This window comes from Felis catus, chromosome B3, assembly GCF_018350175.1.
Source record: "Felis catus isolate Fca126 chromosome B3, F.catus_Fca126_mat1.0, whole genome shotgun sequence".
Lineage (NCBI taxonomy): Eukaryota > Metazoa > Chordata > Mammalia > Carnivora > Felidae > Felis > Felis catus.
Window position 1 is genome coordinate 70,322,924 of NC_058373.1, and position 21,513 is coordinate 70,344,436.

Sequence of the window (21,513 nt, forward strand, 5' to 3'; positions counted from 1 at the left end):
TTATGAGTAATGTTGAATTCCTAAAAGTAAACTATATTTTTGGGGTAATTACATTATGCATCATCAATAAAATGCAATTCTATATAGCCATAAAATGATTTGGATTTTCATGTGCTCTTAGAAATGTATTTTTAATGTATTGACAAACCCAAGGAAAATAACTATACATGTGAACACTATTCTCTCAATAAATAGCATTGAACACTATGGTTTTAATAAAAAGCATATAAATGTAAACATATACTAGTACCCACAACACACAAAGAACACACACACACACTGTACTAATGTGTATATTACTGTTCTCAGAGGATATCCAGGAAATAGATTGTTTACCCAGGAAATAGATTGTTATATCCTGCTGCTCTGTGTACCATGTTTTCTTTTCCATTCACATAAGCTACTTTGATCCTTTTCAAAAATAAATTAGGGAAAAATACGTACTTCTAACAATTTTATTGGAATGGTTATTCTATTTCTGTTTAAAAATGCTTCAACATCCAATTTGACATTTAAAAGTAAATATGCTTAAAATTCCTAATTTACATGGATTTTGCTTTAACACTGATTTTAATGTAGATCCTGAATATTCATATATATTTTATTCATTCATTCACTCCTTCAATAAATATTAGTAATATGCAAGAATGTGTATAAACTATTTCATGTATATTTGAAGTCTATCCTGTTCTCCTCAAATGCAGTTTTAAAAATGAGATTTCAAAAAGCGTAGTGTGGATATTTTAAATATTACCCATAAAACTGAAAGAAGATACAACTTTTCTAAACATGGAAATAACTTTATGTACTTAATGTGGCTTAGTACCAAATTTGTGTCAATCCAAGTTTCTCAGAGTAAGAACTTGGCCAGAGGATATGTCTATGTAGGAAAAATACATCCCCAGTTGGATAAATGTACCCATGGGATTGCCTCAGAGAAACAGAGTGTACAGCATTATGATGCTTCTTCCTTCTGTTTCTGATGATTGGGAGCATAAATTGCAGGAAATTGATGGCAATATGGGAAAAGGAGATGCAAGGCTATTCCTGGGATTCACATGAGGCACTTTCCTATGAAAGTATTTTCCCCGCTCTGGTAAAAAACAATGGCACAAAAGGAAGGCTTTAATTACTGCAGGAGCTTTTTAAGAAGCTAGATAACGAGGAACTATTATGGTTGAAAATATTTTTTTAAGAACAAAGCCAACAAAACCAGTGTTGTTATAAGGATGGGCTGATGGGAAAGCTATGGTATAAATTTAGATGACTGTGTTGAAAGAATGGTATTTCTATTACCCACATCAGTCAGTTACCTCAATTACCTCATTTTATCGTTTTGAAGCTGTGATAAATAAACAGCACAAGCTAACCAGTGGTCCTCTGTATAGCACTAAACAAATGAATGAATGAATACACACTGAAAAGAAAATAAATTCAGTTCCATTTGGCTGGGGACTTTCTATATCCTTGGTATATCCTGCTTAAAATTACAGAAGAGGCATTTGAGGTGAATAATGTTAAATTTTGAGTGAATGAATTATATATGCCATATATATATTATGTATACATATGTAAATTCATGGTTTGACTCTACTAATGTGCAGTGACCATCGCTGGTATTAGCATAAGCTATGAGGGATTCATGCAAGAATGGAGCAGGAAAGAGAAGATGTGCTTTTCTCAGGACCTAAAAACTTATAAGGAAGACTTAATTTAAGACATTAATTAATTGTTCTTTACCAGAATCTCTTTCAAAGTATGGGTCTCTAGAATCCTTGCTATATTTTATACATTTATCATTTCCAGGTTAAGAAACTCAATAATATTCTGTGAATGTGGAACCCACCATGATCCTTATCTTATTTATGAAGATCTTTATAGCACAAAGAGACATTCAATATCATGGAGTTTGATTTTTTGTTTGTTTGTTTACTGAGGAGGAAACATAACCCTCAAAAGGAGATACTCGTCATATGTTGCCCAATGAGTAACTCAGCTAGGTGTTGTATTGAGGGCTTTGGAATCCAAGTTCACAGTCTATATGATTGTTATTTCATGTGCTGGTTTTTTTTTGTTTGTTTTTTTTTTTTTTGTCTCTCAGAAATGTATAGTCTGAATTCTTCTTACTGTTTGGAATGCTGCTCTGGGCCATTTATAATATCACTGACCAATAAAATTTCCCAAAAGTGGGAGGTGCGTTAAGTTCACCTGTCTGAGTATCAAAATTAGACACCAACATGAACCATCCTTTGTGTAAACACAACTTTTCTGCCCACAGTTCTTACTTCTTTTGATTATGATGACATAAAGTTGATAACATGGAAAGGGTGAACCATTCAGTGGTGTCTGAGTTCATTTTGCTGGGACTTTCCAAATCTCAGAATCTTCAGATTTTATTCTTTCTAGGATTCTCTGTGGTCTATGCTGGGATTGTGTTAGGAAACCTCCTCATCTTGCTCACCGTGACCTTTGACTCACGCCTTCACACACCAATGTATTTTCTGCTTATCAACCTCTCCTGTATTGATATGATCCTGGCTTCTTTTGCTACCCCTAAGATGATTGTGGATTTCCTCCGAAAGCGGAAGACCATCTCTTGGTGGGGATGTTATTCTCAGATGTTCTTCATGCACCTCCTAGGTGGGAGTGAGATGATGTTGCTTGTAGCCATGGCAATAGACAGGTATGTTGCCATATGCAAACCCCTCCATTACATGTCCATCATGAACCCCCGAGTGCTTGGTGGGCTGCTGCTATCCTCCTACACAGTTGGATTTGTGCACTCATCTAGTCAAATGGCTTTCATGTTGAATTTGCCCTTCTGTGGTCCCAACGTGGTGGACAGCTTCTTCTGTGACCTTCCCCTTGTGATCAAACTCGCCTGCAAGGATACTTACATGCTACAACTGCTGGTCATTGCTGACAGTGGCCTCCTGTCCCTGGTCTGCTTCCTCCTCTTGCTTGTCTCCTACACGGTCATCATACACTCAGTCAGGCACCGTGCTGCTAGTGGTTCCGCCAAGGCCTTCTCCACTCTCTCGGCACACATCACGGTTGTGACTCTCTTCTTTGCCCCATGTGTCTTTATCTATGTATGGCCCTTCAGCAGATACTCTGTAGATAAAATTCTTTCTGTGTTTTATACAATTTTCACACCTCTCTTAAATCCTATTATTTATACATTAAGGAATCAAGAAGTAAAAGCAGCCATTAAGAAGATAAGAACTCGACACATAAATTCAGAGTCCAGAGTGCTAACCATTACACCATAGAACTCGACATATAAATTCAAAACCCACTTTGTAGATGATGCTTCCAAAGAGGCAATCTTTTGTTTTGGGCATTATTAAGGAATAAACTTTTAATGTATTTCAAGTTCTGTATAAGGAAACAGTAGATGTAATTGTTAGATAGGAAACCCCTCTTCTGTCATCATCAGTGGTTAAAGCATGACATCTCCATTCTGGAAGACATGCATTTAAATCCTCTGTTCACTGGGGCACCTGGGTTGCTCAGTGGGTTAAGGGTCTGATTCTTGATTTCGGCTCAGGTCGTGATCTCACTCTTTGTGAGATGGAGCCCTACTTTAGGCTTTTTGCTGATAGTGCAGAGCCTGCTTGGGAGTCTCGTTTTCTCCCTCTCTGCTCCTCCCCCACTCATGCTCTCTCCTTTCTCTCTCTCTCAAAATAAATAAATGAACTTAAAAAAAATCTTCTCTTCACTACTGTTTCTAATGCAAATTTGAAAAAATGAATAAATTATCTACTTAGCTTCTCTATCTATAAAAACTTCTTTAAACATTTATTTTATAATTTTGGCATGTTTTTAAAGTTTATTTATGTATTTTAAGACAGAGAGAGAGAGAGAAAGAGAATGAGTGGGGAAAAGGCAGAGAGAGGGAGAGAGAGAATCCCAAGAGTTTCCACAATGTCAGTTCAGAGTCTAACTCCGGACTCAAAATCACAAACTTTGAGATCATGACCTTGGTCGAAATCAGGAGTTAGATGTTTAACAGACTGAGCCACCCTGGCACCCCAGCGTGTTTTTAATCTTTACAAAATACATTATTAGTGTTGCTATTATACTTGCAGTTTTTGTTGGGAATCTGTATGTAGAAAATGCACACAGATGATGCCTCACATTGCTATTTAGCTGAGTGCCTGGGTAGCTGCTCTTTGGTGCTGGAAAAGTACATTTAGTACATAATCCCTACTTAATGTGTATTAACTTTGTTACTGAGTTGCCCCAGACACAGTGCCTCCAACCATCCTTCACATATGTTGTGAGCCTGGCACAGTGTGCCAGAAGGCTCATCCAGGGTTTCAGAAAGTTTACAGCCCATGGATGGAAAGAGTGAACTAAATTTGCAGTTGTGCTGTGGTATGAACAGTACTATGGTACATGGTTGTAAGTCCAAAACAAATTTTTCAGTAATAACACCAATATTTGCCTCTTCTTTTTTTCTGAGTCCACTGATAAATTGATTCATGGGGCCTACATGGGGTAGGGGTTATTGATACCTCTGAAAAGTCTATAATCAATTCTTTGTACCAGTATCAAGCTTTTTTGTTTTTAAATACGGTTTACAAATAGAAAAAAAAATCACTGTCTTTAGTATACAATTTTGTGAGTTTTGACAAATGCATAGCCTTGTAACGATCACAATGAGGTTATAGGAAAATGTCCTCAACCCTCAAATTCCCCTGTGCCCCTTTGTGGTCTATCCCTCCCTCCTAACTTCTGGCTCTGATAATAGGATCTGTTTTTTTGTACCTAGGTTCCCTTTTCTAGACTGTCATGTAAGTGAACTCATATAGTAAATGGCCTTTTTAAAATGTTTTTATTTTATTTCCAGTTAGTTAGCATATAGCATAATATTAGTTTCAGGTGTACAATATGGTGACCCAACACTTCCACACAATACCTTGTGCTCATCACAAGTGCCCTCCTTAATCCCCATCACCTATTTAATCCATCCTCCCACCTACCTCCCCTCTGGTAACCATCAGTTTGTTCTCCATAGTTCAGAGTCTATTTCTTAGTTTGCCTCTTTTTTCCCCCATGCTTGTTTGTTTCGCTTCTTTAATTTCACGTATGAGTGAAATCAGATGGTGTTTGTCTTTCTCTGACTGATTTATTTCTCTTAGCATAATACTCTCTAGCTCCACCCACATCCTTGCAAATGGCACAATTTCATTATTTTTATGGCTGAGTGATATTCCATTGTATGTGTACACCATGTCATTTTTTTCCCTCCAGATATGTGGTTAGAGTTAGGGTCAGGATTCGGACCAGGGTGAGGGTATGTTCCTGGTATCCTGCAGTTCAGAGATTTCTCCAGAGGGTTAGGTTAGGGTTAGGTTTAGTGTTGGGGATTAGGGGCTTGGGGGAGTTATCATTTGGGTAATCGTTAGGTTTAAAGTTAAGGGTAAGGTTAAGTTTAAGGTTAGGTTTAGGATTAAGGTATGTGCCTGGTGTCCTGCAGCTCAGAGACTTCTGCACAGAATAAAACCCCAGATTTCTGCTGGGGTGAGAATAGACATGGCAGCCATCCACTGAGCTGGGCAAGGAGGACATTTGTGGCTGTAAATACTCTTTTTTTATTGTTGTTTCTAAGTTTTTATTTAAATTCTAGTCAGTTAACATACAGTATAATATTAAATTCAAGTGTACAATATAGTGATTCAACATTTTGATACAACACTTGTTCAGCACAAGTGCACTCCTTAATCCCCATCACCTATTTGATCCATCCCCCCACCTCTCCCTTGGTAACCATCAGTTTATTCTCTATAGATAGGAGTCTGTTTCTTGGTTTGCCTCTCTCTTTTTTTCCCTTTGCTCATTTGTTTTGTTCCTAAATTTTACACATGAGTGAAATCATATAGCATTTGTCTTTCTCTAATTTATTTTGCTTAGCAAAATACTCTCTCACTCTATCCATGTCATTGCAAATATCAAGATTCCATTCTTTTTTATGGCTGAATAATATTTCATTGTATATATCTAACACTTCTTCTTTATCCATTCACCAGTTGATGGACATTTGGGCTATTTCCATAATTTGGCTATCATAAATAATGCTGCTGTAAACATTGGGATGTATCTTTCCCTTTGAAATAGTATTTTAAAAAATTTAAATTTTTTTTTAATGTTTATTCATTTTTTGATAGAGACAGAGTGTGAGTGGGGGAGGGGCAGAGAGAGAGGGAGACACAGAATCTGAAGCAGGCTTCGAACTGACAGCACAGAGCCCGATGTGGGGCTCGAACTCATGGACTGTGAGATCATGACCTGAGCTGAAGTCAGACACTCAACCGAGTGAGCCACCCAGGCACCCCACCAAAAATGTTTATTTTAAGAGAGAAAGAGAGAGAAGGGGGTAAGGGCAGAGACAGATGGATAGAGAAAATCCCAAGCAGGCTCCACGCTGTCAGTGCAGAGCCGGATGTAGGGCTTGATCCCACCAACCGTGAGATCATGGACTGAGCCAAAATCAAGAGTCAAATGCTCAACCGACTGAGCCACCTAGGTGCCCCAAGGTCATTTTTAACTGTCACTTTTTGATAATTCTGTAATGAAGAAAATGTGTAGTTTTATATAGTTATGTGTGTATATATATATATATATATATATATAGTTTTATATATATATTTACTTGAAATTAGCCACCTACCTGAACACTAAATAATTGACATTTTTATCTATTTTCTTGGGCTTAGAATATAATGTTTCAACTATGATAATCTTATGTTTTCCTATTATTTTCTAATATCTTATTTCATATTTTAGCTCATGAGATTCTAAGACTTAATACTTTTTCTGAAATTTTTCTTGAATTCCAATGAACACTATATATATACATATATATATATATATGTCATAAATGTTCTGAGATATGTATGGAGAACTACTGATTTTAATATGTTTATACAATATGATGAAAATGTTATACATTTTTATAAAATAACATATTTGGGATGATAAAAACTAACATTTGCACTTCGCCTATTTGACATGGAAAAATTTACTAATTTCAGGCTATTGTCAACATTTCCAGTGGGTATAAATAAATCTTTTTTAATTGTAGAAGAAATGAATCTAAATTTCGGTGTGCACAGCTCAATAAAAACTGGAAGAAGTTTACAAGAAGCTTCACTGCCACCTAGTGGCTGAAATCACCTGTTTCTCTTCCTACCTTTAACGAAAACCAAGAATTAGGAGGGAGGATTTATAAGAATGGTCTGGAGTCTTTCCAATCCTCCAGTAGGCAATCTATATGCAGCTTATACCTTTCAAAGAGGCAGTCAAGTTGATCACCATCTCACCATTACCCAAAATAGCCATTTTCTCAGACAGATTTTAATGTTACTTGAAGGGTTTTCAGTCTGCTAGTACCCGTCAGGTAAGTCCAGAATTCTAGGGGACATCATAACATATTAAGTCACCATGAGGAATTAGAATATTCTGAAAAAGGTAAGGCAGACTAGGACCAAAAAATTATCTATATGTCAAAAACATTGTTCATGATTTTTAAATCTATTGCCTACCATAGATTTACAAAGCTAAATCTTTAACCTCCCTAAAGTGTGGATGATCCTTCCAAACTGCAAGAGGAGCTAAAAATATATACTACTTGTCATCATTTTAGTCTGCAAGGCTAGAACACTTTGCTCAGAGTTGTTCTGCCATATGATTTTACTTTGAGCATAATTGGTCAGAAAGGTTGATGTGTCTAAAGGAAAGTAAGACTCATTTGAGGCTACTAAAGAGAGAGTGGCCTAAAGCAATTCTTCAGTCTGTATCTAAAAGACAGTATTTGAAAAAATAATTAAGTAAATAATTAGGCTGTCTGGTGAAGTCTTTGACTATCTCAGTCTTATGAGCTAGGTGCTGTTTTCATTCCCATTTTATGTATGAGAGGACTGAGGCAGAAGACTTTTATAACTTACCTAACTGTCCATAGCTAGAAGAAAACAGAACAGATTTCAACTCAGTTTTTAGAAGCCATGCACCTCTTTATAATTTTCTATGTTGCCTCTACTAGCGTTAGCCAAATTCTGGAAATATATTAATAAATTACCTCTTCCCCCAATTCAGAAATTGTTTAAAATAATAGAGGACTGGGAAGCTGACTCCATGGACAAATAAGGTAAAGGTTAATTTATTGCTCTTATATGCTCAAGTCAAAGAAAAGTGATATAGAAACTTTCAACTGTAAGATTTACTTTCAAATGGCAATATTTCATTCTTTTTGGTGGCTGAGTAACTTTCCATTTCCACATATATACCATATTTTCTTAACCATTCACCAGTTGATGGACATTTGGGCTCTGTCCATAGTTTGGCTATTGTTGATAATGCTGCTATAAACATTGAGGTTGCATGTACCCCTTCAGAGCTGTATTTTTGTATCCTATCGGTAAATACCTAATAGTGCAATTGCTGGATAGTAGGGTAGTTTTAGTTTTTTTGAGGAACCTCCGTACTGTTTTCCATAATGACTGCACCAGTTTGCATTCGTAGATAGAGCTAGAATGTATTATGCTAAACAAAAAAAGCCATTCAGAGGAATATACCTAATTATTTCACTCATGGAATTTAAGAAGCAAAACAGATGAACACATGGGAAGGGACGGGGAGAGATGAGAGGGAAACAAATCGTAAGAGACTCTTAATGATAGAGAACAAACTGAGGGTTGGCAGAGGAAGGTGAGTGGGGGATGGGCTAGATGGGTGATGGGTATTAAGGAGGGCACTTGTTGTGATGAGCACTGGGTGTTGTATGTAAGTGGTGAATGACTGAATTCTGCTCCTGAGACCAATATTGCACTGTATGTTAATTAACTATAATTAAGTGAAAAAAAAAAAGAGAGAGACTCACTTGTTCATAGGTATTGGGTTTTGAAAATGACTACATATAATAAAAAGAATAAAATTTACAAATAGTGTTGATTGAAAAAAGCGAAATGATTTACATTTCTGTCCTTAGAAAGTCAAACTTGTCCATGCACCCAATGTCCAGGAAGCCAAATTCTGAGACACTCGTTTTGAAACAAAGAAACATTTATTATGAGAAGGCAGCCCATCTTGGAAGCTAAGCAGAGTCGGGCCTGGTTAGCACTTGGATGGGAGAAGGCAGCCCAAGGAGAAGTCAGGGGATTATTCCCAAAGCTGCCTTGACCTGTTGACCCTAGGGACAGCTTATATGCATGAGAGGAGGGTCATGAGTTTCTTAAAAACTTGTTGGGAGGGGGGTCCCTGAAACAAACTGGGGGTAAGCATTCTTCTGGTCAGTGAGGAGCTTTTTGGGACCTGGTATGATCAGATACATCAACACCAATGCTACTCTCCAGCCCCATTAGGTTTCTAGAATCAGTGGATAAACAGGGAATAAAGGTAAAAAAGACAAAGGCAAAGTTAATGATTGATTGGAATGAGGTTAAGAGATTCATAAACGATGGTTATGTGGAGAGCAAACAGAATGTGGACCTAACTTAATAATGCAACTAATAGAACTATAGTTCCCCTTAGGCCTTCAAAACAGGTCCAGGAACCAAGCACCTGCCTCAAATCCCCACTCTTATTTTATAGTTCTTCCATCTTGGAGAATAGGGACAATGACCGCTCTGGCTGCTTCCTGCTGCTGAGGGGCAAAGAGCAATAGCCAAGGGAGTGGAAAAGGGAAACCTGCCTTCGAAGACGTTCTCCAGTGTCTGGGCACAGGGCTTGGACTTCGGTTTTCACTGTGACTGTTTCTCAGGAGACTTTCCTCAGGTGGCCACAGCTAGCAAAGTAGCATGCTGTCTCATTACTCTAGTTTGTTTGCTTCTCTGTTTTCTGGACTTGATCCCAGTTATTAGAAACCTTAAAAGCAATCCCTACCGATGCCCAAATAGCCCTCTCTAAAACTACCACTATTTTTTTGTAATTTCCTTTGACTATCTGGGACACTTTGGCTAATAAAAGTCATATGTATCACTTTTAAATTTTCAGGTGCTTCAGGGTAGATGTCAGCATACTGACAATATGCTTGATGGATTCATTCAGGAAAAGATGAAGCGTCTTCTAGAGGCAGCTGATTAACTTATTGAACCTTATATAAATTTTTTTAAAGGTTATTTATTTATTTTGAGATAGGGAGATGGGGGAGGGGCAGAGAGAGAAGAAGAGAGAGAGAATCCCAAGCATGCCTTGTGCTGTCAGTGCAGAGCCTGACACAGGGCTTGAACTCATGAATGGTGAGATCATGACCTGAGCCAAAGTCAAGTCAGATGGTCAACTGACTGAGCAACCCAAGCATCCCTTAAATTTATTTATTTATTTATTTATTTATTTATTTATTTATTTATTTATTTTTTTTAGATTTTTTTATATATGAAATTTATTGACAAATTGGTTTCCATATTAAAATTTTTTTTAAGTTTATTTATTTTGACAGAGAGAGAAAAAGAGAGAGAGAGAGAGAGAGAGAGAGAGAGAGAGGAAGCACACAAGTGGGGGAGGAGCAGAGAGAGAGAGAGAGGGAGAGAATCACAGGCATGTTCCCTGCACTCAGCACAGAGAGCCTGACATGAGGCTTGATCCCATGAACCTTGAGATCATGACGTCAGTCAAAATCAAGTCGGGTGGTCAACTGACTGAGGCACTAGGCAACCCAAACCTTACTTAGATTCTTTTGTTGAGGTACCTCTGTTTTTTAATCCTATCAGGATACATTCTAGGTAATTTTGAAGTCTCAGAAGTACTCTTGAGTTTACATATTGATTTGGTTGCAGTGTCTCTGGTGCCTCTAATGCCTCTGTTTGGTAGTATTGTTTGAATCTGGTCGATGAAACTCATGGGCTTGTTTCAAGTTAAAAGAATGGGAGAAAATGGGAAACCTTAGTTGGGAGAGTCATAGATGTTCAAAGAAAGCAGAGGAATATAGGAGCCAGCCCAGCTGTATAGGCAAACTGCACACATGCAGACAATTAATCAGAATTAGAATTTAACATCCACAAAGGTGTGTTATTGAAATATAATTTTTCTCTCCAAATTTACCCTCCTTTTTATTGAAGGTAGCCAAATGAAGTCTAATTTGCTGCAAAATAAGTCCAATTTTAACAAACCTGGCCTAATTATTCACATAAGCACAGCAAGAATAGTGATTGGCTATATAGGTTCTTTTAAATCTGCTTCGCTAGATTGTTTCATAAGGAATTTCAGATTAACTTTTAATAGTCTTTTGAGGCCAGAAGCCAAGCCAAGTACTTATCATTATTTTTCTCTGCAATACGTGTAGATGTGGGTTGTTTCCTTTCTTCTCGAGGTCCCTAAAATATCCTGAGGTTCCTGTACCTGCCAGCAAGTGACATTCTTTACTGTCCTAGTACGGGTCCCAGGAGTCTGCAAGCAAGGGACCAGGCTAACATTTCCAAGGGCTTCATTGGCACCTGAAGTCAACCTTAGTTTCTTAAAGCTGGTCATATCTGAGTTTATGTGTGCCTCTCTCAACTATGACATTCCAGTCAAAGTCTTAGTAAAATAACCAGTGTTTTCAATGATGTTCTGTTACATGAAAGATTCTTACTGAACTTATGGAAATAACTATAATTGCCATGAAAGAAAGAATACTTACTGAGAGTTTCTGAATTCTGGAGGGTTCAGGTAGGGAGAAAAGATCAATGTGTTCACAAAAGAATACTTTATCAAGTTTCTGTAAGTCATAGATCTCTCAAGAGAAAATTGTTTCTTAAGTCTGGAAAAGCAAACATTCAGATAAGAGTAATCAAAACTGTAACTCCAAAAGACATGCTTATTTTAATTAAACCAGCAAACTCAAGCTTTCATTTATCAGAGGTTATGCCAGATCATATGAACCTGAGAAGAATTTGAATTAGTTTCCATCTTTGCTTGTAAGGATGTCCCATTCTTAAAAGTGCTTGTTTCTAACTAAGTAGAGCTCTTTTATCATTAATTTTAGTAATATCATCCAGAGGTAGACAACACCATATAAGACAGGCAAAAATAAGAAATTTTAAATAAAGATTTGTAATTTTTTCTTGGCAAATGACCTTATGGAAATTGTGGGATTGATTTTGAGCAAGGGTGTTTTTTGAGTCATTTGTACTTTTAAAAGTCCTTTTTCTTTCCTTTTTTAACTTTCAGTCTCAGGGATGCAAAATGATTTAGATAAGTAGTTCCCAGAGAGGTTAAAGGACTTTGCATTGTTTCAGGGGCAGTATTCCTGGTTTTGCAAAAGAACAGTTCCAATTGTATTGTGGCCAAGATACATTACAAAATAATATGATTGTCTTCTTTTGATTCATAGAAGCATAGCTAAAAGAAGTCCAGTTTGCATAGTGCAACCCAAATCACTACATTCTGGATTGAACTGGTGTTCCCCATAATACAGATAAGGCCGACAGAAAGGACTAACAGTATTTTAGCACTGTGGGAGAAAAACAAAAGCAAATGATCCATCAACAAAAGCAATTAAGGATGGCTGTACAACTATTCCATCTTGCAAAATGTGAGGGTCCCTCTTTAAAGGTCTTCTTTGGAAAGATTTCTAAAAAGAACCGAAAGCAAATGAGAGGAAATGCAGTTGCTGATTGCACACACACAAACACACTCTTCAACAACAGAAGCTCTCCCAGAGCCCATGGAATATGTCTTTGCTTCAATTGAGGCTTGGCCTTGAGAAGAGGCCAGTGTAGGTCTCTGGGGCAGCCAGGGGAATTTCCTTGGATTCAATGGCAATCCAAGCAGCTGTGGGAAATTCCCATGAGGTCACCCCTCTGGCCAGGGCTGGCCTGCTTAGGGCACAAGGCTCCTGGCTGGCTCACCAAATTTTTTAAGGAACTCAAACTTGTCAGTGTGCCTGATGCATAGTTAGTCAATGTCTGAGACATTGGTTTTGATCAAAGAGAGCTTTATTATCAGAAGGGCAGCACAAGGAGAAAGCAGGGGATCATTCCCAAAACTGCCCTGCCCTGTTGAGCCTAGGGATGGCTTATATACATGAGAGGAGAGCAATGTGTTTTTAAAAACTTGGGGAAAAGAGGGTTTGAAACAATCTGGAGGTAAGCTGGCCATCCTCTCAGCCACCCTGTGCTCTCAAATCTGCCAGAAAGTCCCCCAAGTAGTTACAACACTAATCATAGTCTTGGTGGGGAACTTGCTAGTGTCCCCAGTGCCTAGACTAACATCTGGCACACTGAAAATGAAACAATGAGAGGTTGAGCAATTTCCAAAGATCACACAGCAAGTCAGGAGTAGAGCCAGTCTACAAATCTCATGTTTAATCACAAGGCTGTTTCAAAACCCTGTTCTTGGTGTCTTTAAGTGGAGGTGGATAGGAAGGCTGTGCTGTTGGTCAAGACAACATGTGGGGTGCATTCTAGCTCTGAGGTACTAGAGATAGCAATTCTCCACTGAAATGAGGTCTCAGCACCCACTAAGGCAGACCATTTGTCATTTCCTTGTGCTTTGGGGTTCATTTTAATTATTAAAAAGAATTTGTTTTACTCTCCTGAATATGTGCCTTCAGAGAAAACTTGGCACAGATATACAATGTGGTAGAGCAAAAATGTCCTATAGAAATATCCCAAAATCTTGAAAGTGTTTGAGATTGCCCAAAAGTAAAGCACCACTCAATCATAATGCCTAGAAAAATTTGTCGTACAGTAAGAATTAAATGTTTGTCAAAAAAAATGCCTTAATAACATTTCTCATTATGTGACAAATGAATGCAAATGTTACATTTGTTCTCAGCAGAACCTATAAAAGGATATGGGAACCATCTAATGTCTTAATTAATTAATTAATATATAGCATATGTCTTACAGGGAGCTACAGGGTTTGGGCACCACCCACAATTGTTTACCGTCCCAACGACTCTGTACTTCATTCCACTTTAGTCACGGGAATTGTTTGAACATTGTCGGCGGCAGCCACCTAAGTGCTTCTTCACTGGTTGTTTTCTCTGTTTCACTTTCCGCATCTAGATGTACTCCTGGAGGATCCCATCATCTCCTTTAAGTCTTTGGTCAAAAGTCACGTTTGCAATGAAGCCTAGTCTCAACATCCTATTTAAAATTAAAACTCTGGCATTTCTTTTTTTTTTTAATTTTTTTTAAAACATTTATTTATTTTTGAGAGACAGAGAGAGACAGAGCATGAGCAGGGGAGGGGCAGAAAGAGAGGGAGACACAGAATCCGAAGTAGGCTCCAGGCTCCAAGCTATCAGCACAGAGCCTGATGTGGGGCTGGAACTCACAAACCAGGAGATCAAGACCTGAGCCAAAGTTGGACGCTTAACTAAGCCACCCACGTGCCCCAAAATTCTGGCATTTCCATTATCTCTTAACCTGCTTGATTTTTTCCCTTACATTTATTGTAAATTACTATTTTGTTTGTGTTTATGTGTCTGTGTTTTCTGTGAGAATGTAAGTACCGTAAGGGAAGCAATTTTTATCAGTTTCATTCACCAATGCATGCTACAAATGAACACTACGTGTGTAGTGTAGCATCCTTTTTTTTTTAAACAAAACACCATCATCGTTTCTTAACATATTGAAATATGTATTGAAAATGTTATTTTTCTTGTCATTACCTTCTATACACTGATCTACTTTAATTGATATTAAGTATTGTGGCAAAATTAAATTGTTATGATTTTTAACATATTAATCCACAACTCTGTAATACACATCTTTTACTATAGAAATGCCTAGGTCGGGGCGCCTGGGTGGCGCAGTCGGTTAAGCGTCCGACTTCAGCCAGGTCACGATCTCGCGGTCCGGGAGTTCGAGCCCCGCGTCGGGCTCTGGGCTGATGGCTCAGAGCCTGGAGCCTGTTTCCGATTCTGTGTCTCCCTCTCTCTCTGCCCCTCCCCCGCTCATGCTCTGTCTCTCTCTGTCCCAAAAATAAATAAACGTTGAAAAAAAATTTTTAAAAGAAATGCCTAGGTCAAGGTCTATTGGCATTTTTCAAGGAACTTGATTTATATTTCCAAAGTGGCTATCTGAAAGTTGTACTGACATTCTTTTTGTTTATTTGTTTGTTTCAAGTTTTTATTTAAATTCTAGTTAGCTAACATATAAGTTAATATTCATTACTGACATACAATCTTATTAGGAGTGGGGAGGCAGCATTCCACAGTTTAAGAATATGGATTCTGTGCCTGGGTTAGAGCAACGACTCTGCAGCTGACAGTGTGTGCATCCAAACATGTTGGCTTCAGTGTCCTCATTTGTAAACTGGGAATGATAGTGTTTCTCTCATTAGAATTTTGTGAAGATTAATTGAAAAAATCAACATAGTGCTGGCATAGAGTAAGCCCTCAGTAGATGTCAGGCATTTAAATTTGTATTGTTACTTTTATTACTAAATTATCCATTTTCATCAGACCTGACCATGAGTTTGATATATTTATTACAAATTGATATGTGAATACAAGTATCTCTTGTTATTTTTGGTTATTGATGTCAACTTTTTAATGTTTATTGGACTATTAGTTCTCTTCCTTTTAAAAATAATTTTTTTGAATTCTTTCCTCATTTTTCTCTTCAGGTTTCCCTCACTTATTGATTTATAAATACTTTTTCTGTGTCAAGGGTATTAGGACTTTGTCATCAGGGCTAATGTAGCCACACTGGAGCTTTGTGTGGGTTAGGAAAAAAGTACTTCCAAAGTACTTCCAAAGGCCTGGTCAGGATATATTGTTTGTTGGATGGGTGGGGCACAGGCTAGATATTAGTCCCCACAGACCTTGGCCCCCCAGTAGATCTTGAGCAGTTAAAGTCTACACAACACTATGTAGTGACTTTGTGGGTCACAAGATTGGATATAGAGTTAACTAGTTTGTAGTTGGATATAAGTGACACTTCCTCAAATACAAAGGATTTTTTTTAATTTTACATATTTTTGTATATTGTTATTTTGCTTTCTGAATTCTTCTATTACTGAATTTATAGTTAGCATATCAGTTAAGGTTTTCAAGAAAGAGAGAAAGAGAGAGAGAGACACACACACACACACACACACACACACACACAGAGACAGAGATGGGGGTGGGAGATATTTATTACAAGGAATGGTTCATGTGTTTTTCAGAGGCTGGCAAGTCCAGAATCTATACTGTAGACTAGAAGGCTGGAGTCCCAGGAGAATTGGTGATGCAGATGAAATCCAAAGACAGTCTACTGGAGAACTCTTTCTTGCTTGGGAAGGCCAGTCTTTTTGTTCTAGTCAGGTCTCCAAATGATCGGATAAGTCCCACCCACCTTGTGAAGGGGAATCTATTTTACTCAGAGTTCAGGAATTTCAATGTTAATTTCATCCAAAAACACTTCCCCAAATTGACACATAAAATTAATCATCATGTCTAGGAAATCTTACTCTACCTTCAAATCAAACATTCACTTGTTATTTGTCATAAGCTTCTCCATAATTCTTGGCTTTACATAGCATATTTGTACCTGCATAATGACTGAATATCAAAAACAAATGACATTGATGCATAGAAGTTAGTCCTACAATTTTTCTTCAGCAATTATTGTGTGTTTTAAATAGAGAAAGAGAAACTTAGAAAGGTTTTGTGATTCCTTTACAGTGAAACACAATAATCTAAAGCCAGTTTAGAACATGAAACATCTTATTATACCCAGATACTGATTTCGCACTGACATCCCTTCTAAACTGGGTTGTGCTCAAACACCTAATATGGAATTGAAGGTAATGTGAATAGTTGCAAACATGATGATCATTCACCAGAACGTTCTAGGATATTTGCAATTGATGTATGGCCATTAGCAAAAGAATTTTGAATTAACTTCAAAATGATTCAGGGAGGTAAGTGGGATAACAATCATAAATAATGTACAAAGTAACCCAGACACTAGGAAATTTCATTATACATGACCATACGAATCTGGAGAAATATTTTGGCACATACAAATCTGATGCTCCAAAGTATTTTGCATGATCAAAGTTACATTAAAAAAAACGTACAAGGTTGGCATATTTTCAATATATTTTTTTAAATGTATGCTGTTGGGACACCTGGGTGGCTCAGTTGGTTAAACAGCTGGCTTCAGCTCAGGTCATGATATCACAGTTTGTGAGTTCGAGCCCGTGTTGGGCTCTGTGTTGACAGCTTAGAGCCTGCAGCTTGCTTCAGATTCTGTGTCTCCCTTTCTCTCTGCCCCTACTCCACTTGCACTGTGTCTCTCAAAAGATGAAAAAATGTTAAAAAAAATTAAAATAAAACATATGTTGTTAATGTTGTCATCTAAAGGAAAAGCACATTTTCAGTCTATTAACTGGATAAGTATACATTAAATAATTGCAAATGTGTTTATAGAATTTGACATCTTTAAAATCTTTCTTTTTTGTCACTTGGGGAAATGAACATGATTTATTAGCACAAATTTCTACTTGAAGATAGTTTATTCCCCAAGCTCCATTACGGTAATTGGCCATCAATGTCCCATCTTTAAGGGATTCTTAGCTTGAGGGAAAGAAGAGATAGATATTTATATCTAAAGTTAAAAGAAGATTCACATATGAAGTTCTCTAGCTTCTTAAAGTGATGCTTTTCCTGAATTATTTTCCAGGAATAGGAGAGATTATTAAATCCTCTACAGAAAAACAAACAAACAAACAAAAAAACGCATGTTTTCAAAAGTTCCATTCAAACATAGTAGATTTGAAATACAGATTGAGGGATCTGCAGCATCAGCAGTGAGCATCTTAACTCCAGGTTAGTAAACAGCCTTTGATAGATATTTAGTGAATATGTGTCTGAATATACAAGTTAGCCAGAGACTAATTTATTGTGTTGTATTTTTACATAAAAATCATTGGAGGAAATAAATTAACTTGTCAGTTAAAATCAAATTTTGTTATTGTTTTATTTTATTTTTTTTCATTTGAGAGAGAGAGAGAGACAGAGCAAGCGAGCACAAGTCGGGGGAGAAGGGCAGAGGAAGAGAGAATCTTAAGCAAGCTCCGTGCACAGTGTAGAGTTCAACATGGGGCTCAATCCTATGATCCTGGGATCATGACCTGAACTGAAATCAGGAGTCAGAATCTCAACTGACTGAGCCACCCAGGTGCTGTATTTGTTTTTTAAGTAGCATTTATAAGTATGCAAAATCAACTGTAATTGTTTCTGATTACAAATTTAACATTCATTGAATAATGTTTAAAATGCCGTTGTAAATCACAAAGAGTTCTCTGAAATCAGAGCCCTACTTAAGTTCATTTATTCTGCTTCTTTTAACTTACATTTTTAAAAGAGCTTTATTGGTATATAATTTACATACCATAAAGTTTACTTATTTTAAGTGTACAAGTCAATGGTTTTTAGTATATATACAGAGTGCAATTATCACCAATATCTAATTTTAGAGCATCTTTAATTCAATAGAAAGTTAAACATTTAAAAAAATTTTTTGTTTCCTGAGTTTTCCTTTTGATTATTTCAACTTTCCATTCACTTAATCTCTAGAAAACACTAAATTAAACCCAGTAATATGTATGTTAGGATAGTGTCAGGGTCATCTAACTAAACTTGTGAACAGATCCTGAATTGTGATTATAGCCATTGTGTCCACAGTGGTCTTTAACTTCAGATTTATAATTTCCTCCTCCTCCTCCTCCTCCTCTGCCCCCTCTTCCTGCTTCTTCTTCTTCTTCTTTTTCTTCTTCTTCTACTTCTCCTTCTTCCTTCTTGTCCTCCTCCTCTTCTCCTTCTCTCTTTTTTTTTTTTAGAGGGAGAGTACAGCCCAAGTGAGGGAGAAGGGCAGAGAAAGAGAGAGAGAGAGAGAGAGAGAGAGAGAGAGAGAGAGAGAGAGAGAGAGAGAATTTTAAGCAGGCTCCATGGTCAGGATGGAGCCTGACTTAGGTCTCGATCCCATGACCCTGAGACCATGACACCAACCAAAATCAAGAGTCAGACACTCAATAGACTGAGCCACTCAGGTACCCCTATAATCCCCTTCTAAAGAGGGGTAGTACCTATTCACAGAAAGTTTTGCCATTACATCTTTTAAAATAGTTGATTTGGAAAATGTCAAGTTGGAACTAAAGAATTTGAATTCCTATTATCCTGACAAAAGCCTGGGCAAGATGGGTGCTATTTGAGTAGACTAAAAGAGATATAACAACCATGAATTCCTCTAGATTTTTAAATTCTATCACTATATCATGTTTACATCATTGGAATATTTCAGATATGGAATATGTTACTTTAGTTCCCTGTAGAAGTATTACCAACTATTATTTCATGTTATATCCTTCAATTTTAAAAAGGGCCAACATAAAAAAAAACTCAAACGAGGACAATTCTACATCTTTTGTGAAATTACCCATGAAGAATTCTGTTCAATGTCTTTGTAAAACATTTTATACTATATCTTCCTCCTAGTGAGAAGACTGGGGTGCCAGTTCATTTCTCATGATAAATGGATTAGACTTATTCATCCCATCTCAGTTCTTATGGAAACTCAGAACTACATTTTTAATCAAATGTTGAATTTATCAGCCACTCATGTATATTGTAAAAGCTATGCACCAAGATATTATTGCATAAGTTTTATGCTCTGGTCCTTATTGAGAGGTCTTGGAAAACATCTTTTGCATTGAAGCCATCCCCAAATCCTATCATAAGTAGTCAATTTATATAAAATAAATCTACAAATGAATTGGATCATTGGCTTTTTAATCCCAACCCAATGGATTAAAAGAGATTAAAAGAGATTAGGGAACTATATAAACCCTAGGTTAATTGATTTATTTCTCTTTATGCTAATTGCTTTAACAACTGAATTAAGTGAGAATGAGAAACTGTCAATGTTACATAGATATGGTCTGAATGAGTGAGCTTGTGAATGAGCAAACAAATACAGTAGAAAAAGATAGTCCAATGACTACCAGGAGAAATCTGGAAGGGGTCTACATTGTTAAGATTTCAAAACAAGCATTATGGGAATGGTTGCATAACTTTGTAAATTTGTTTAAAAATCGTTGAGTTTTACACTTAAAATGGGTGCATTTTGGCAGGTAGGTATATTTTATTTTAATAAAGTGGGGCTTTTTTTTTAAAAGGAAGATTCCAAGCAGCCTGAACATGGGAGAAAATCAAACTCTGCTGTTGGATTTCGTTTTAATCTTCTCTGTATTCTATTTTATGTTATGTCTTACAAATTAAAATTATATTCCGATAAAATTTAGTTGATCACTTTCATGTGCCTGATAGTTGACAGGTCCTTTCATATCCATCTCTTTTCTTTATATAGATTCAGAACAAAATCTGAAACTTGAGATAATGGAACTGCAGAATTATTCCTTGGTGTCAGAATTTGTGTTGTATGGACTCTGCACTTCACAGCATCTCCAACATTTTTTCTTTATATTTTTCTCTGGGATCTATGTGGTCACTGTGCTGGGTAACCTCATTATTGTGATCACTGTAATTTCTGACCCCCACTTGCACTCTTCCCCTATGTACTTCCTGCTGGGAAATCTATCCTTCTTGGACATATGGCTAGCCTCATTTGCCACCCCCAAGATGATCAGGGACTTTCTTAGTGATCAAAAGCTCATCTCCTTTGGAGGATGTATGGCTCAGATCTTCTTCTTGCACTTTATTGGTGGGGCTGAGATGGTGCTTCTGGTTTCCATGGCCTATGACAGATATGTGGCTATATGCAAACCTTTGCATTATATGACCATGATGAGTCGGAAAACCTGTATGGGACTGGTGTTGGTTTCATGGGTCATTGGATTTGTGCACTCCATCAGCCAAGTAGCCTTTACTGTGAATTTACCTTACTGTGGCCCCAATGAAGTGGACAGCTTCTTTTGTGACCTTCCTCTTGTGATCAAGCTTGCCTGCATGGACACCTATGTCTTGGGTATACTCATGATCTCAGACAGTGGGTTGCTCTCTATGAGCTGTTTTGTGCTCCTCTTGGTCTCCTACACTGTTATTCTCATCACTGTCCGACAGCATGCTGCTGGTGGGGTATCCAAAGCACTCTCTACTTGCTCTGCACATATCATGGTAGTCCTGCTCTTCTTTGGGCCCTGCATTTTCATTTATGTGTGGCCTTTCAGTCGGTTCTCTGTGGACAAGCTCTTATCTGTATTTTATACCATTTTTACTCCTCTCTTGAACCCCCTTATCTACACATTGAGAAATAAAGAGATGAAAACAGCTATGAAGAAGCTGTGTAACCAACATGTGACTTCTCACTGAATTCCAGCTTTGCATAGAGCTACATGTTCTTACTCATTCAGTGTATATAATTTCTTTAATATGATTCTGCTCAAATATTTCAATCTGATGGTTTATTGATAGAATTTGTATTGTGTTATATTTCAGAGAAATAGTTGATTTCAACAAAAATCATATATATATATATAGTTTTATTCTATATAATATAATTTTATATTATTAATATAATTTTATAATATAACTATAACATCACTTATTTGTTTTTGTATATCACAATATTATAT

General features: G+C 37.0%; 2 protein-coding genes across 3 annotated transcripts; both read left to right on the forward strand.

Annotated features, from left to right (window-relative positions):
• Positions 1–2,318: 2,318 nt before the first annotated feature.
• LOC101095421 (olfactory receptor 4K13) lies at positions 2,319–5,735 on the forward strand. 2 transcript variants are annotated; one of them, XM_045060731.1, is made up of 2 exons: positions 2,319–3,218; positions 5,598–5,735. In XM_045060731.1, the coding sequence occupies exons 1-2, from the start codon at positions 2,319–2,321 to the stop codon at positions 5,694–5,696; spliced, it is 999 nt and encodes a 332-aa protein (XP_044916666.1). In that variant the 3' UTR covers positions 5,697–5,735. The 2 variants fall into 2 exon arrangements, with proteins under 2 accessions (XP_044916666.1, XP_003987411.2); XM_003987362.4 differs by lacking the exon at positions 5,598–5,735 and having other exon boundaries at positions 2,319–3,289.
• A 14,555-nt stretch (positions 5,736–20,290) lies between these two features.
• On the forward strand, positions 20,291–21,250 carry LOC101100969 (olfactory receptor 4K14). Its single transcript, XM_003987318.5, has one exon. The coding sequence runs from the start codon at positions 20,318–20,320 to the stop codon at positions 21,248–21,250; it is 933 nt and encodes a 310-aa protein (XP_003987367.3). The 5' UTR covers positions 20,291–20,317.
• Positions 21,251–21,513: the final 263 nt, after the last annotated feature.